The 18701-nt window shown below is 40.8% G+C and overlaps 1 protein-coding gene and 1 long non-coding RNA gene across 3 annotated transcripts; both read left to right on the top strand.

The window, feature by feature from the left end:
- Positions 1-337: 337 nt before the first annotated feature.
- Positions 338-13780, top strand: LOC131243647 (serine carboxypeptidase-like). Of its 2 annotated transcripts, XM_058243136.1 has the most exons (9): positions 338-683; positions 3520-3688; positions 8023-8142; positions 8237-8380; positions 8624-8774; positions 8901-8986; positions 9687-9945; positions 12440-12573; positions 13337-13780. In XM_058243136.1, the coding sequence occupies exons 1-9, from the start codon at positions 361-363 to the stop codon at positions 13457-13459; spliced, it is 1509 nt and encodes a 502-aa protein (XP_058099119.1). In that variant the 5' UTR covers positions 338-360; the 3' UTR covers positions 13460-13780. The 2 variants fall into 2 exon arrangements, with proteins under 2 accessions (XP_058099119.1, XP_058099121.1); XM_058243138.1 differs by lacking the exons at positions 8624-8774; positions 8901-8986.
- LOC131243648 (uncharacterized) lies at positions 1182-3416 on the top strand. Its single transcript, XR_009170156.1, has 2 exons — positions 1182-2216; positions 2350-3416. It is a non-coding gene; the product is annotated as an uncharacterized LOC131243648 (long non-coding RNA).
- Positions 13781-18701: the final 4921 nt, after the last annotated feature.

Below are 18701 nucleotides of genomic sequence, written 5' to 3'. Positions count from 1 at the left end.
GTTTATTTTCAATCCAACCCGTTGATAAGGTCACATAAACATGGATGAAGGGACAAAACAAATATCAGATTGATCCAGAATTTACGTGGCCCATTAATGGTCAATCATCACGTTTTTCTATGATATGGTCCCCCTGAGAATTATATCCATTTCATTTTTGGGATCATGCCCTAAAGTGATCTGGAAAAATAGATGGACGGCTTGGATATAGAATACATACTTCAAGGTGGGCCCCACCGTGCCGTTTTGGGTGAGGCCTTGGCCGCACGCAATCCACTCCCTCGAATAAGTCGGTCGCGGATGGCGTAGTTCCACCGCTTTATATACCCCTCCCTCATTTCACTCGAAGTATTCGGAAAGATGAAGAGCGGTAGCTCACTCGTTCACCTCTTTCTCTTCTTCTTCTGCATTTCCGTCTGTTCCCTTTCTTCTGCTCAAACTCACATCCCTCTCCGATCTTCGAAGCCCCTCCCGTCCCGCCAATTCGCAGAAAATCTCATCAGAAGCCTCAATCTCATACCTGGAATTCCTGAAGTTGAATCCGAGATCGATCCACCTGGCCCTCGCCTCGTCGAGCGGAAGCTTGACCTCGAAATCCTTGGAGAAATTGATTCTGATGTCTCGGTTGAAGAGCTAGGGCATCATGCCGGATACTACCGCCTTGAAAACACCCATGCTGCGAGGTAAATCTGCGTGGATTTTTGGAAATTAAGTTATTATGTTTGTAATTTATACGTTTCTGGAAGTTCTGGTGTGGATTTTAGTGAAACTGCTGAGGAATTTGATTTTGTGTTAGGCTGATTGGAAATTGCTACATATGCTTGATATTTCTATGTTTTTGGAAGAATTTAGTGTGGTTGTACTCAGTTTATCATGGAATTTGGAATTGCTAAATTAAAAAAACAGGTAGACATGCTTGACATTCCTGGCTTTTGGAAGATTTTGGCACCATGTCTACGGTCATTGTTCTGCTATTTGATTTTTTTTTAAAATTTATTTTATTTATTTTATTTCAGTTTCTGATAGAAAAGTCCTTTTATGTGCTTAAAATTTCTAGTTTTCTGGAATATTATATAGATTTTATCGAAATCAAGCTGGAATATGAAAATCTAGGTTAGGATGGAAAATTTGTTCTGCATGCTTGAAATTGTTAGGATTCTGGAAGAATTTGAGTAGTTCTGTGGAAATTCTATGAATTTTGAATTTTTATATTAGGGTTGAAAGTTTGGATATAAGTTTGAAATGTTTAGGTTTCTAGAATTCTTAAGTCCCGTTTGTTTTGCCAATTACCCTGGTAATGTAGGGCAAAAGTTTCATCATTGTGATTTTATAACTGCTAAAACAAACATGGGAGTTGTTGGTCAAAGACTCAAATGCAGATGTATTCAGGAGACAGGTAAAAGAATTTGTAGTCATTGAACTTTTTCATGGCATTACTGTAAAATCTCAAACATGAGTGTATTTTGGTGATGATTTGACATTAAAGTAATGCAAAAATGCCCACACTCTAATTTTACTACCGTCAAATGTAGATGTTGCCAAGAGACAAGTGAAGTAATTTTTAATCATTGTACATTTCCTTTACATGATTATGGTAATTGGTGAAGCAAACAGGCCTGTACGGAAATTTCTATGCTAATTTAAATTTTTAGGTCTGGTTTGAACATCGGTACAGTTGAATCAGTATATTTGCTTGAAATTTCCATGTTTATGAAAGGTATAGTGTGGATTCTACCCAAAGTCTGATTTTTTTTTTTTTTTTTTGTCTAGTATCGATATACTTGTATCTGTACTAGAAGCTTTTGACCGAAATTGCTAGGGATTTGAAATTTCTAGGTTAGGGTGCAAAAACTGTCATATAGCCTTGAAATTTATGTCTTTTGGTTGATTTGGTAGTGTGTATCAGAAAATTTACAAAAGTGGTTGAGTTCTGTGGGTGTAGGATCTGAAAATGAGCACATGCAATTGACTTTTTAGGTTTGGAGGATTTGTATGTTAGAATTTGAAGCCCAACAAGGTCTTTGGAACATTTTTAGGCTAGGAACATAAAAGATTCCTGAAATCAAGGACGAGAACTATACTGCAGGTGCTTGCGCCATTGAACTGACTGCTAAATGTCAATGCCTTTGGTGATTGCTTCTGATACATGAGTTGAAGGATTTATGGCATAATTCTGGATAGTATTGCATTAATCACCATCACAGTCACTCTGTGAGGTAAATTCTACTCAAACTTCAGCTGGATTTGAGTTTTCTAGGTTATGATGAAAACATCCATTTCATGGTTGCATGTGTTTGGCAATTTTCAATGTTTCTGAATGTATGTTAATCAGATAGTTTACATGCACAGATTGCTCTTAGTAGCGGTCAAACTTGGATTGAAGTATAAACCTGGAAGGTTTCTCATAGCACTCTGCTAGGCTAAACATGGTTGTTAATGTCAGATGTGTATATAAGCTACAGCATGAATTTTCCATGGACCATTTTTGTCATCCATCTATTTGATGACAACCGATCAGATATCTAGGTTCATCATGTTTTGTAACTAAGATATTTCGCCCATTTACTGCCCATAGGTGGGCCAACAGTATGGAGGTTTGGCATTGACATAGGCCATATAGTAGAAAGTGTGCATGTGTGTTGTGTAATTCCTCTTGAGAAGAGTTCCAAAGAACAGTACATAATATATGGTGTGAAAATTTGACTAAAATCTCTGCTTATTTCAGACCACAATGGCCAGTGTGCTGTAGGCTGTTATGCTTGTTGTTGTGAGACAAATGTTCTAAAAGCAACAGGGTTTGTTGGTGTATGACATCTTTTGCTGCCTTGAATATTGTGTCCCTCATCCGCCACTATCAGAGAAATACTCTTATTAGCCCTGTTAATCCAACTTCAAATGTGGATTATGTTGGGAACCTCAGATTAGCCACTTCTGATGCTTTTGGTCAAACTGTTGTGTGTCATTTTTATGTTTGGTTTCCCAAGGTCATTCTATACTCAAGCCAATGAGAGTTCCATGAATTTCTATCAATTAGGAACATTGCTGTCTACAGAGGCAAACAGCCAAACACCAATACCGATCTGCTTGCTAAGTCTAGGGCAAGCAGGGATCAACTTATTGTGGTTGATTTCTGATGATTCTCTTTTGTTTCTGTGGTTTTCTGTAGCAGTATCTTGCTGCTATTCCTTCCTATATCTATGATATATTATTGGTTTCCATGCTATGGTTCCTGTGTTGTTGCAGCTCTGTTTCTTTTTGAATAAAACCTTGAGCTTACTCATTGGAGGAAAAAAAAGAAGGGACATTGATGTCATCCTAACACAAACTGCTATGCCTTGATGCTTTATTTTGAAGTGTGGCCACACTGTCATTCTAGATTGACTCGATGAAATGATATGTTTTCAATACATTAAAAGACAGAGAAAAAGAAAAAAAAAAAAGAAGTAGAAAAAAGGATCTTTATGCTAATCTCCAGGGTTGCTTTTTTTAAATTTTGAAGTAACTCCTTGCTGCCTGCAGATTGTTCTATTTCTTCTTTGAATCTCGAGGTAGCAGCAACGATCCTGTTGTTCTATGGTTGACTGGAGGCCCTGGATGCAGCAGTGAGTTAGCCCTTTTCTATGAAAATGGGCCTTACAAGATTGCGGATAACATGTCTCTCATCTGGAATGACTATGGATGGGACAAGGTACAGTCTGCACATTTGAGTTCTTCTTTTCGTTACAGTCACAGTTCATTGAAGAATTTGAATTTGGTTGTCATGTGACATAACATCATGGCAGGTAGGTGAAAGAATTCAGCATAGTCATCTTATTATCTTGACTATTAATAACAGATCATAAGGGAGAATTGTAATATTTTTATATTATGTGTTGAAAATCTTGTACAAGCTCTGATATTGTAAACAAGGAAAATCTTGCATGACATTGTGGGATAACAGATGGACTGTCAATGGGTTGGGTTTGGGATGGATACTGGCGTACCTTACTTGAACTCAACTCCAGGATTCGGATACCCTTGGATTCAAATGCAGGTACCATTAGAGCTGTTCACGAGTCGAGCTAGCTCGAATAACTCGCTCGACTCGGCTCGAGTCAGCTCGGATTGACTCGGCTTGAATGGCTGAGTTCGGCCGAGTCAAGCTAAAATTCTGTAGCTCGAGTTGAGTTCGAGCCGAGTTCGACCATTGCCATTTTAACTCGACTCGAACTCGACTCGCCTCGAAACTCGAACTCGAGCTCGACTCGGCTCGTTAGAAATATGTTTTTTAATATTTTAAAATATTATATATATATATATATATATATATATATATATATATATATATATATATATATATCTCATAAAAAATAAAAACCCTACCCCACCCCATGGTCCCCACTCCCCACCGCACGACTGCCTCCCTTTTCTTCTCTTTCTCTATCTCTACCCCACGGTCCCCACCCAATCCGCTGCCCCTGCTCGCCGCACGCTCGCCCGACCAACATCATCAAGGTGAGTTCTTCTTCTTCTTCTTCTTTTTTTCTCTTTCTTGATTCCGTTGGAGAATGGGGTCCACCTGATGAGTGGCTTGGATCTCGAATCGGGTTCCGTGACTGATGGCCCGCCTGATGCCCCACCTGATGAGTGGATGGATTAGATCTCTCCCGTATTTGCCTGTAGCGTGGGTCCAAGAACATCTATAGTTGGAGGTAGAAAGGATGGAATGGATCTGGGTTGCTTTTTTTTTTTTTTTCAGAGAATAGGGATACGGATTGGCTACTCCCCTTGACACCAGCCCTGGAGCTGGTGGTCGGTGCTCTGTGGGTCCCACCATGATGTATATGTTTCATCCAATCCGTTCATCAATTTTTAATATCATTTTAGTTCTTTATCCCAAACATTAGAGGGATATAAATCTCAATTGGACCACACCACAAGAAAACAACAGTGATTGGATATCCATCATTTAAATCCTCCTAAGGCCCACTGTACTGTTTATTTGACATCTAATCTGTTGATTAGGTCATAAAGACCCAGATGAAGGGAAAAAACAAAGATCAACTTGATCCAATACTTTTATGGCCCCCAAAAAGTTTTTAATGGTTGAAGTTCATTCAACACTTTCATGTAATGTGGTCCACTTGAGACCAGGATATATCTCATTTTTTGTGTATTACACATAAATTGATCTAGAAGAATAGATGGACGGAATGGATGAAACACATACATCATGATGGGGCCCACAGAGCACCGACCACAAGTAGCGAATCCGTTTCCAGAGAATGGGAGCTTGAAACGTCATTTCAGGCATGGGCTTCACAGGCCCTCCTTCGAATCTACGCTAGTGGGATTTTTGCAGTCCAGCGTTGGATTTCATGTGCCTTAGTGGTTGGTGCTATGTGGGGCCCACTATGATGTATATGTTTTATCTATGCCGTCCATTCGGTTTGAAATATAATTTTAGGGCTTGACCATAAAATTGAGGTAGATATAAATCTCAGGTGGGCCACACCATGGGAAAACAGTAGTGATTGAATTACGCCATTAAAAATATCCTAGGGCCAAATGTAATGGTTATTTGACATCTAACCCGTTAATTAGGTAATAAAGACTTGGACGAAGGGAAAAAATAGTTATGAGCTTGATCCAAAACTTTTGTGGCTCCCAAAAAGTATTTAATGGTGGGCGTTGAATCAACACTGTGTGGTCCATTGAGATATGGATCAAACTCATTTTTGGGCTCATATCATAAAATGATCTGAAAGAATGGGTGGATGGCATGGATGAAACACATACATCATTGTGGGGCCCACAGTGCTTGGGCTCCACAACCTACCATTATATACATATATATGTATATATATATATATATATATGTATATATATATATATGTATATATATATATATATATATATATATGCCTGGATCCCTCCCCGAGAAACACCTTTGGTACTCTGGCGAAGTATCATAGACAATACACATGCACTTGAGACTTACATACATGGCATAAAATTAGTTCAAATTAACCCGTCTAAAGTATGGGTATCAGTTTAGATTTATGAAAAAATTATGCCCACTCGATCATCTAATATTAGATTTATGAAAAAATATTAGACGGTTAGAAATTAATCTTATCATATGGTCTGATTTCAACAAACAAGTGTTTACGACTCGGATGTCATGATTTTCTAAGATACAATGGATTACATTCAGAGATGGAAAATAAACATTATTACATTTTAAAGAAAGTTTTAACAGTAGATATCATTACCCCCACTGTTTCCAGTGGCATGGTCCACTTGAGCTTTGGAGATGCTGCAATTTTGAGCTCATGCCTAAAAAAATGAACGGAAGGCTTGGATAAAATACACACGTCACCATGAAGTTACGTCGTATTAGGGATCACCACGCAATCAGCTTGCGGTCCCACAGCAGGTGACATCCTAGCTCTGTTGTCTTGCGCTAGTTTACATGTATTACTTCATCATACGGATTAGAAATCCAGCCATAAAACCAAAAATCTCCAGTTTGGGGCGGTAGCACTTTCGATGTTGAAGAGTATGAAGAGGACAATGAAATTGAAAACGTGCGCCAGAATGCTTAAAGGAAAAGCTTTAAAAATTTTCATGAACGGATTTATAATTTTTGATATATTTTAACTATTTCGAATTGATGTTAATGTTGATTGTTGAGGACAAATTATTTTTTTGTGGTATGATATTGATAGTATCTAGAGGTTTATCATTTATGTCTTAGTAATGTGGCATTTAATTTGTATTTTTTAGCCAAAATTTTAATAACGTAACCTATGATGAATGATATGAACAAGCTCGAGCTCGACTCGAGGTAAACTCGACTCGACTCGAACCACTAGCTCGACTCGAACTCGACTCGACGGCTTTGGCAAACAAGCCAAGCTTCAATGTTGAGCTCGAGGCCGAGCTCGAGCTCGAGCTCAAACTCGAGTACACCATGGACAAGCCAAGCCAAGCTTGGCCCAGCTCGACTCGACTCGGCTCGATGCCCACCTCTAGGTACCATACATGAGGAAGCTGATATCAATCTGACCGGATAACTGGGGGATCATTCTGATACCCTCTGGTTCAGATTCAGGTACCATACATTAGGAAGCTGATCTGACTGGATATCCAGATCTGAGCTTTAAGTCTCAGTTTAAGTCTCGGTCAAATGTTGTTTATATAAGTAATCAGGTCCGGATCGGGTCCCTCATCCACATTTACAAGTCTACCCTTCACTTGATCTTTTATATTGTGAACTTATGTGCATATGAACAAATACTAAAAAAAATATTCATAAATATCTGACATGTTCCTGATCCAACCGTCCTTAATTTGTAATGTAACTACTAGACCCAGTTATGATCCTATTATTAATTTGGCCCAAGAAACTGGATTCAGATCCGATTGAATTGGGCTGGGTAGTTTGAGTATCCACATATTGGTACCCATTGCCATCCCAAGCTATGGGCAACACCATGCATGTCTCGTGGGTCTCACATCTCTTTCCTTTTTCTCATTGAAGTTATGTTTTTGACAGCAGGACATTCTACATTTTCTGGGACAGAATGTTGGATAGCCATGCTTTATGAGACAAAATGTTGGGCGGTTAAGGAACAACTTGTTCATGGGCTGATTGTAGCTGAAATGAGGATGTTGAGATGGATGAGTGGCAAGACAAGGAAGGATAGAATTAGAAATGAATGCATTAGAAGAACTTAGGGTTATCACCAATAGATAATAAGAAGAGGGAATGTATAGATGATTTGGTCATGTACAACAAAGACCAAGACATGCGCCGATTGGAGGTGGTAAGAAAAGACTTGATGACTTGTTACTTAACTGAAGTCTGGCCCTTGATAGAGTGGAATGGCGGAACAAGATTCATGTAACCGACCCTAATTAATTGGGATAAGACTTAGATGATGATGACACTGATAACTTTTTAAGTGTGGGATTGATATTTTAAATGAAACTGATAGTATGGCTGTAGCATAATACGTTTCGTGATGTATTTTCCAGGCATCAAACCTCATATTCGTTGACCAGCCCACAGGAACTGGATTTAGTTACAGTACGGATCTACGTGACATTCGCTTTGGTGAGAAGGGTGTTAGTAATGATGTATATGATTTTTTGCAGGTAAATGTGGAAAAAAATAAGTGAATATTTTCAATTCTTTCTATTATTTTTTGCTAGCCTATTGTTTATTACCCACTTCTTGTATTATGTCTAGGCATTTTTCAAGGAGCATCCAAGTTACTCAAAGAACGATTTCTATATCACTGGAGAATCATATGCCGGACACTATATTCCTGCTGTTGCTGAGAGAGTTCATAGGGGGAACAAAGAGAAACTTGGCCTACATATAAATTTAAAGGTAACTCATGATTTGATTCTTTCTAAATTTCTATGGAACAATCATGTGAGCATGTGACTCTCTCTCTCTCTCTTCCATGTATCATCCGTAGCTCTGCCTGAAACTGCACTTGTAGGCCATCTTAATTGATAAAATTTGTTTTTCATCCGTAAAAAAGGGAGGAGAGCATCGACACACACACGTGGAGACACTGGAAGTGATTTCTTTGCACTGACTTAAATTTTTCCATCAAATTTCCCTCAGGGTTTTGCCATTGGTAATGGGCTAACTGATCCTGCAATCCAATACCAAGCGTACACTGATTATGCATTGGACATGGGCGTAATCAAGCAAACTGATCATGACAGAATCAACAAGATAGTCCCAGTGTGTGAACTCAGCATAAAACTTTGTGGTAATTACTCTCCATTTGCCAATTACCAGTCACACATTACAGTTTTTGTGAGTTCTCTCATAGTGTTGAAATTTGGATAGTCTTCTAATTCCTTAGAAAGATTGAGATTGAAGTGTTACTTGGCAGGCTCCAGTACTCTGGCTTGCTTTGCTTCTTTCGTGGTGTGCAACTCCATTTTCAGCTCTATTATGCTTGTAGCTGGAGATATGAATGTAAGATCTTATTGCCCAAACTAATATTCACCCACCCTCTTTAGGGCATTTTTGGAACTGTTTGCAGAATGTGGATGATACAGCCTGTTCACTGCCTAAAATGAAAACAAGGTGATAATGACTCTGAGACATTATCATCTGGTTCCCAATTTGGATTGCTTTTGCATATGGTAGTCAAGATTGAAATTGGCTTTGGTGTACTATATCAGTCACCAATGAAACTGGTTTTTATCACCCTTCACCGGCCCAGTTCAGGCCTGTGTCACCTACATATATAATTGGTTTGTATCAGGTGATGGATACTGGTTTCGGATGGTACTTCATACTTTGATGGTAATATGGCTGTCAATGGGCCAGGTCCGGTCTCGACAAGCAAAATTTAAACAAGCCCAACTTGATGTGACCAATTCAGAATCTGGACCCAATCAAACCAGCATCAGCCTGTTTTACTTTACTAGAGTACTAGCCAGATGCATTTATCGCTTCATGCCATCTGCATTTTGAAGGATATGCTAAATAGCCCGGCTTCCTAAAATGTGGATGGAGTGCATCAGTGGCATCATCTGTGTTCTGCTGTACATCCACCCCTTCATCACTTTCTTTGTTTTACTATGCATTCTGTTAGTTTGGTTTGCAGGAGGTGCTGTGCATATTTATCTTCTTCTTTCTGATTTTGTGCTATGTTAATTTGCCCTTTCAGCACTATGATATACGAAAGAAATGTGAGGGAAGCCTTTGTTATGATTTCTCGAATATGGATAAATTCCTGAACCAAAAGTCAGTGAGGGAAGCTCTGGGTGTTGGGAAAAGGAAATTTGTGTCATGTAGCCCTATTGTATATGAAGCCATGATCACTGACTGGATGAAGAATTTCGAACCAGGAATTCCTGCTCTGATTGAAGATGGCATCAAAGTGCTTGTGTATGCCGGTGAATATGATCTCATATGCAACTGGTTGGGTAAGCATCTTCTCTCTCTGGTTATGAATGTCAATTACTTACCATCTTTGCATGGCTAGGGATCATACCAATAGTCAGTATTTTGAAATGGGAGAGCTTTTCGATTTGTCTTTTTGAGTTTTGAAGAAGCCCTGAAAGACTCTTTCCCATGCAATGTGACTCGAATCCTTGCTGAACCAAGTCAACTCAATCTCATCTCAAGTCAAAGAGGCTTTTAGGCATTCATGAGCATTGGATGTCATGCATGGGAAATGGAAATGGTTGTTGGAGGGAAGTTCACCCACAAAGGGGCTACATGGTTTCTGGTGAGTCGAAATAAATTGACGTTTCAGTCCCTAAGGGAGCATTTGGATCGTAAGTTACTTTCATAAGCTACTTATGCCATAAGTAACTTATCTTGGTTTCTACTTATTTAACAGATAAGTATGTTTAGTGAACAACATACTCATCAGCCAAAAAGTAGAAAGGCATTTTTGGTTTCCAACATCACGAGTATTTATCCCTCAAGTCTGTTTGGTCCTCCTTACATCCACTGGCCATCATGTGGGGCCAACCTTTGATGTGGACTGTTCATAGTGTGGGCCCCGCCTTTTATGTGAGCCATCTATCATGTGGGACCCACCTTGGATGCAGGTCATTCATCATTAGGGGCTGACCTTTAATGTGCACTATCCATTATGTAAGGCCCACTGTTGATGTTGGTCATCCATCATGTGGGGCCCACCATCAATTTTAGTGTCCATCATGTGGGCCCACCTTCAATATCCACTGCCCATCATGTGGAGCCCACCTTTGATGCAGACTGTCCATCATGTGGGCCCCACCTCCGATGTAGGCGGTCCATCACGCAGGCCTGCCTTGGATATGGGCTGCTCATCATTAGGGCTGACCTTTAATGTGGACCATCCATCATGTGGGGCCACCTTAATGTCGATTATCCATCATGTGGGCCCACCATTATTAATTTCCCATCATGTGGAGCCCATGTCCATCACGTGGCCCTCATCTTCAATGTGGGTTGCCCATCATGCGGGGCTCGCCTTAGATGTGGGCCATTCATCATTAGGGGTGGACCTTTGATGTGGACCATCCATCATGTGGGGCCACCTCGATGTAGGCCATCCATCATGTCGGGCCCAGCTTGAATGTCCATTGCCCATCACGTGCAAAGAGTTATGTTGAGCCCAACTTTAATGTCCATTGCTCATCATGTCGAGAGGGAGGGAAGGAGGTAGGGAGGGTTACTTTTTCTACTTACAGCAGTAGATAAGTAACTTATTTCTGATAAGTTTGGTTTATGACTAGTTATAAGTACCTTTTTTACTTAAATTTAGTTAATCACTTCAGTTAATTTTTTTAGCTTTTATACTTTTCATAAGTTGCTGAAGAGAGGCATTAGGAGAGAGAAAAGGGAGGAGAAGCTGATACGTATGTTGTTTACCAAACATATTTGCTTAATAAGTAGAAACTAAGATAAGCTACTTGAGGCATAATTAGCTTAAGTAACTTACAATCCAAACACCCCCTAAATGATGCTCACTTGCCATATATTATGTAGGAGGTTGGTCATGCAAGCAAGCTGAAATGTTGAACCATGCTATCACCGGAGTCCTGAAAACTGAAAACAAAATGCAAGATAACCTTGCAGGGTTTCGATCTCATGCTTTGAATGATGCTTGCTTGCAATATATTAAGTATGAGGTTGGTCATGCAAGCACGTTGACTTGTTGAACCCAATACAAAAAGGCGGACAAACCTTGCAGGGTTTGGTTCTTATGCTCTAAATGATGCGCACTTGTGATATGGTGAGTATGAGGTTGGTTATGCAAGCAAGTTGGCTTATTGAACCATGCTATTTATGTACATACCATTCAAAAAAAATTATGGACATAAAAGACGTTTGCAGCTGTGTTAGTAGTTGGCCTGGAACAAGTGTTAACTAAGCTTGGATATGGAGTTTGTAGTTTGAGGTGGGATCCGGTAGGTTCATTGCAGCCGTTTGCTGAGATCCTCTCTTTTGCAGTTGGGGAATCTGATCAGCAACCAACCCCAAAAAAGAAAAGAAAAAAGGAAGCCTGTCAACCCATCTCGTGGGCCACACATGTTTGAAAACAGTGGATGGTTGTAAAAAAATTGCCAACTACATGCATCCAATGTTTGCAGGTGGTCTGTCAGATAAGTTGGCTATTCTAATTCTTTGGGTCTCGACAGATACCCTACAGGCCCGGCCTGATGATGGATAACTCACACTGCTGGCCCATTGCTGCATGCGGGCTGTGCAGAACTTTACAATTGCAGTGATTCTAGTATGTATTAATGTGGTCACTGATAGCATTATCGGTAGTGAAGTTTTTGGAATGTGTAAATATCAATTGTTCCTGCATCCATAATCTATCGTGGCAAGCATTGATTTTGCAAGACTAGGATTACAAGAACTGATGATATGTGCAAGTAAACGGTAAATGAGTAATTGATAAGTGTCATCTTATTATAGGGAATTTTAGATGGGTGAACTCCATGGAATGGTCCGGTCAGAAGAAGTTTGCTGTAGCTCCAATGGAACCATTCACCGTCGATGGCAAGGAAGCAGGGCTATTGAAATCTTATGGGTCCCTCAGTTTCCTCAAGGTGAGATTCTTCTTCCTTTACCCCCCACCTGTTTTCAATGTTTAAAATCTGTATCAAGAGAAACTCTATTAGTTTGAAGTCGTATCATGTGGGCCAAACAAAATGGCTGTTCCTCTGTGGGCCAAAATGTGAATAAATCATGCCAAAAAATTCCTCTTACCATATTACGATAAAAGCATGTTTAGCTGGAAATCTCCAGTCACATGAGCATAACCCCCAATGGGGAATATTTTGGACCATGACTCTCTCGTGACATTGCACTCCAGATGAACAAAAGAGCGGGCCTTATTAGTCGCTGGCTTGAAAAAATGCTCTCTCTCTCTCTCTCTCTCTCTCTCTCTCTCTCTCTCTCTCTCTCTCCACCTTCCGAGAACTGTACATTTCCTCTTCCAATGGGTGGCAGAAAAAATGCCACAGAAATTCAGGAAATTGAAAATTTGGGGTTACGCCTGCTTTTCTTTCTATTTTTCTTCTGCTTCTTACTCGTCTTACTCTTGTTCTTTCTTTCTTTATTTTTTTAAATTTTACTCGGGGCTTGATCAAATCCTCAACCAAGGTTCAGGTGGGGCCACATCATGTCAGATGCTGATTTTCGAGATTCAAAATGTTGCCTTTTATTAACCCCCACCCCTAACCCTCCCCATGTTACCTGAATATTTGAAACTGAGGTATTTGGCACTTGATGTCAATGCAAGTTTAGGGGACCAAAGTTACCACATGCCTAATGAATTCCTGACACATATGCTGGATTGTATGCCTTCAGGTGCATGATGCGGGCCACATGGTTCCGATGGACCAACCCAAGGCTGCATTGAAGATGCTGAAGAAGTGGACACGAGGAAACCTGAGCGAAGATGCCTATCTGTCCATGGCTACTGACATGTAGAAATAGTAAGCTCCAAGCAACTTATCATGGCTTGTGAATATTAAATACTGTTCCTGCCACATATACCTCACCTAATTCCCATCCATGGCCGCAGAGAAGTTGAAGACTTTTTTTTACACACATACCCCACCCACACCACACGTCCACTCAAACTTATGATCTCAATGTCAAAACACAGCCAGTCTACCGTTGAGCCATGGAATCGGACCAAAGAAGTTGTAGACATTCATGGTATCACTGGTGTTGCATTTTAATTGACTGCTAATCGTAGTTCGAAAACTTGGCTTGACTTGATGTCCAGCCGGCTTAGGTTGACTCGAAGACTCAATTGAGTTGATACTAAACCTGATATTTAATAATTAAAAATAAGAATATTATCAGTATTAATTCATAATGAGAAACGCTGCAGTGCTTTCAAATCACCATAGATTGCTCTAGCTGCATTGAGACACTTTGACGGTCCAACCCATTGATCCAGACCGTTAACTAGCCCCAACTCTCATTTTATGGTTTACCATGCAAACTTCACAAGAATCTGACAAATATTGACCATTCGATTTGGTGTTGTTGTGGACGGTCAAGATTGTTTATACACAAAAGAAAAAGGTCCAATCAACAATCCGATCTATTTGTTAGGGCCCATCATGGTTTGCTTGTGATCATGAAGAATCACTTTTATTAACTATCCCATCCTTGGCTTTGAAAAGGAATGGCAATAGAAAATAAGGCCAAATCAAGGATTGATGGATCATCCCATCTGTGTGATTTTTGCATGGTAGTCCATGAAACGTGTTCTAGAATGAACAGAATTCAGATCGAACTATTAGAATGTCCGAGTGAACGGATGCAATGAGCACTGATCCATTAGACTCTGCAAGTGAACGGATGCAAGGAGCACTGAAGCATTTCTCAGTACACAATTAGAAAAAATAGTAAAAAAGATATAAAATAGCAAATGCAAACACGAATGACAGGGGAAGCAGAATTCGTGGTGTGCCCCACCACCAACCACTGTTGACCTCACGAAATTCTGTGGGCCCCACCATGATGTATGTGTTGTATCCACACCATCCATCCATCCTGCGAGGCCATTTTAGGGCATGTGCCTAAAAATGAGGCATCTCAATTGGACCACACAACAGCAGTTTTGACAATGATGTCTACAGTTGAAACCTTCCTAGGGCCCACTATGATGTTTATTTACCATTCGACAGGTTCATAAGGTCACACAGACCTGGATGAAGGGAAAACAAAAGTATCAGCTTGATCCAAAACTTTTGTGGTCCCCAAGAAGTTTTCAATGGTAGACGTTCAATATCCACAATATTCACTGCTTTCTGTGGTGTGGTCCACTTGAGTTTTGGATCTGCCTAATTTTTGGGGTCATGCCCTAAAATGATATTGCAAAATGGATGGACGGTGTGGATATATAACACATACATCATGGTGGCGCCCACAACTTGGTAACATCAACACCAGCAAGATTTGTGGTGTGTGGCACACCAAGCAATCGGCTTCCAGTGGTAGGCCGTGTTATTGTAGTTTGTACCATCCGTCGCTCCAGAATTCGAAACCTGGAAAAGTGTAATAATTATTTTGAGGAATCCTCATCCAAACATGCTTTGACATCAAATCAATAGAAACCCTTCTTGGTTTGAGTGGATTGCCCACAATCCAAGCGTGGCATCATGATTGGATGTTAGGGTTGACTAAGCAATTTGATTTTATGTGCACGGTCGATCCAGCGGGTCCTCTCAACTTTTGGAAGTTGGGAGCCTATGTGCTTCTTAAGGAATCGTTTGGGAGATGTATTTGGTACACGGACTGGGAGCTACCCCCACCGTGACCTAGCTCGAGATTCATGGGCCTGGCATGGGCTCCATGGGACCATCTTAATGTATGTGCTTTATCTGTTTTGACAGATCATTTTAAGGCACGAGCCCAAAAAGGAGGCAGAACGGAGGGTTAAGTACACCACACCACAGGAAACAGTGGGTGGGGATTGAACGCCTACTGTTGAAAACCTCTTGGGGTCACAGGAGTTTTGGATCAAGCTGATATTTAATTCCCTTCATCCAGGTTGGTGTGAAATAAACATCAAGGAGGGCTCTAGGAAGGTTTCAAGGGTGGGTGTCATTTTCGCCATTGCTTCCAGTGGTGTGGTCCACTTAAGCCTTCAATATGCATCTATTTTGGGCTCATATTCTTAAAATAATCTGTAAAAATGGATGGACGGGATAAAACACATACATCACAGTGGGCCCCACAGAGTCCTGCCAGGATTTCCATCTCTAGCTAGTCCTAGTGGGCTAGTACCCAATCCGCGCCCATGCATTCGTTGTGAATTGGAATTGATGTGGATTGAAATCGCAGGATTTTTTGTCTTTTCAAAACAAGAGGCTTTTAGTGTGAACGGGATGCTCTCGCCTAAACGCACTAGCTTTTCTGATCCACGCCCATTACCATCGAATGCCTGTTTTGTTCTCCCAAACGAACCCAAGGGATATTAAATTGCCTATCGAGCTCATGTCAGGGTGGCTCTCTTATGGTCACCCTCCACGAAGATTTGACTTTTACCTTGTGAAACCTTTTAACATGATTCAGGGAATTAGTGAAGAAGATGTTTAAGATGTGGATAACTTCCCGGCATACTTTTGTTGCTGATAAGATGGGACGGGAATTGCGTGTTACCCCAGTTCCATGGAGGCCCCTGTAACCCAAACCTCTGTGGGGGGCACCTTGATGTCCATGTAACATTCACTCCTTCCATCAGTTTCGCCAGACGATGTTAGGATGTGATCCCAAAAAGAGGCGTGGGCCAAAACAAAGAAAACAGTGACATGGAAAATTCGATCACTGAGGCCCACATTATGTTTTATGTGCCATACAACCCCTTCATGAGGTGAAAGCTTATGCGGACTCTAATAAGGTTTCAATGGTTGTTTTTCAATCCCTGCTGGTTTGTGTGGTGTGGTCCACTTGAGTTTTGGGTCTGCCTCATTTTTAGGCTCACATCCTAAAATGATCCGGTGAAACTGATGGCGGGAGTGAATGTCACATGTAAACTGTGGTGGCCCCACAAAGCTTTGGGTTACAGGGGTTCTCTTGTCCCATGCTGCTCGCCTGCGACAAGATGGGCCGACTGGGTCCCTTTGACCCACATCTTAGGCTAACTATTTCTTTTAAAGATCAATGTAATGTCAAATACGGTTAGCAATGGCCCCCACCGTGGTTGGCTCTAGCCTACCGTGGCCCCCTAAGCCCTAGCCTCAGCCTGGCCATATAACAATGAGAAGGTAAAATGATCCCGTGTTTATGGTAAGAGCAAATTTCTTTTTTACCTTATCCCTTCTAATCAGTCATTTCATATAGATGGTCTTGACACCTTCATCCAAAGAGCATTGTTAGACTACACATAAAAAAGTTTATTATACCTAAATTTCATCCTTGGCCCACTTATCACCATTGAATTGAAACCGGTTACAAGCATCTTTAAACACTCTACAGTGGCCTACTTGATGATCGGACTGGGTCAATTGGTCAGGCCTGTGCCATTCATCTTCAGCCTGGGTTCAGCCCGGTCTATTAACACTTGGCTTAAATTTCAAGCCCAGATCCAGTCTTCGGGCCAACTTTAGGGGGCCAAGCCCTGAAGTGTGTCTCAGACAGGGGGGGAAAGGGAGGGGCGTTGCTTTCACCATGGACGTGCAACGCACCAGGTGAATTCGATTGGTCCGGGCTGAAATTACAACCATTAAACCTCCAAACTGCAGTCTGGCCTTATAGGGCTGGGCCGTCATGCCGATTGCCACCCCTCTTGTTTGCTCTATCACGTGCCAAATGGCCTGGTGGTGTAAATCTTGGATGCAGATTTGGTACTGATAAATCAGCATGGGAAACTCTTTGGTCCCACAGGATATATGTCTTATCCAAGCATTTTTCCAGCTCATTTTAGGACATCAACTCAAAATTGAAGCATATCCCAGGTTCAAGTGGACCACACCATAGCAAACAGTGGGAATTGAATGCCTACTATTGAAACCCTCTAAGTGCCCCCACAATGATGTTTATTTGTCATCTAATTTATTCGTGAGGTCACACATATATTGATCAAGGGAAAACATAAATATCAACTTGATCTAAAATTTCTATGGCCTCTAATAAGTTTTCAACCGTTGGTGTTCAATTCCAGATTTCCTATGGTGTGCTCCACTTGAGCCTGGCATATAATTCAATTTTGGGATCATGTCTTAAAATGAGCTGGAAAACTGATGGACTGCGTTGATAAGACAATGAAGTTACTTATCATATAATCAGCCTTCCTGAATCTTGACTTGTATGGGTCTTTTTCTTTCTTTCTTTCCTTCTTTTGTTTTTTAATATTAACGCTGTTTTAATGAAAAAAAAAAAAAACACGTGCATGTTGTGAAAATATGGGGCCACGTACGACAACTTCCACTGCTAGAGATTTTTGGAAGGTCCATTGGATCGTGGATCGCCAACTTCCACTTGTAAGAAGAACTGATACCTTTCCCTGCATCTTTGGGGGATATAAAAAGGATTTCATTTCTAATAAGTGGGTCCATGGTTTGGTAATCCAAGCGACGGACACCTAGTCCCCAGACTTGCATGGACCATGTCTCCAGAATATTTCTTTGGTTTGATTCATGGCCTATGGAAGGAGGGTTAAGGAGAGAGACAGCATTGGTCCACGTTCAATTCGCCTAATATCCCCCAATATACGTTTCTTCAGTGAAAAAAATAAAAATAAAAATACATCCGTGCAGTTGGAAATCAAACAAATAAATAAATGATCTGGATTATCTGCGAGCTATGTGCTCCACTTGTCCGAGTAGAACTCAGAAGGATGGAAGCCAATTGGGTAGTAACTAGGGGTGTACTACAACCTGAGTCGAGCTGGCCTCAGCTCGGCCACTAGCTGACCCCAGCTTGAACTGAGCTCGATTTTCGAGCTTGACTCGCCAGCTCGACTCAGTTTGGTCGGCATTCAAGCCAAGTTCGAGCCAAAATCAAGTTTCTGCAGCATTTTCACAAACATATGCTATGCACTCTCAATTTCTCACGATATGTAAAATAGCGGCAGCTATTTACAAGTATTTCATTAAACACCTTGTATGCAACATCAAGATCAATAAAAAATGATATTTATTTCATATATATGCCTTCCTTGCTACTAGTCAACAGTTAAGTCATTTCATCAAACACTTGGTGAGCAACATCA

This window comes from Magnolia sinica, chromosome 4 (assembly GCF_029962835.1).
Source record: "Magnolia sinica isolate HGM2019 chromosome 4, MsV1, whole genome shotgun sequence".
Classification (NCBI taxonomy): domain Eukaryota; kingdom Viridiplantae; phylum Streptophyta; class Magnoliopsida; order Magnoliales; family Magnoliaceae; genus Magnolia; species Magnolia sinica.
This window is presented reverse-complemented; position numbering and strand designations above follow the sequence as displayed.

Excerpts from the sequence above, each read along its gene's own strand:
- LOC131243647 (XM_058243136.1), top strand. The coding sequence starts at position 361 with ATGAAGAGCGGTAGCTCACTCGTTCACCTCTTTCTCTTCTTCTTCTGC. Across the intron at positions 684-3,519 it reads GAAAACACCCATGCTGCGAG|ATTGTTCTATTTCTTCTTTG; the intron begins GTAAATCTGCGT and ends TGCTGCCTGCAG. Across the intron at positions 8,987-9,686 it reads TTGTAGCTGGAGATATGAAT|CACTATGATATACGAAAGAA; the intron begins GTAAGATCTTAT and ends TTGCCCTTTCAG.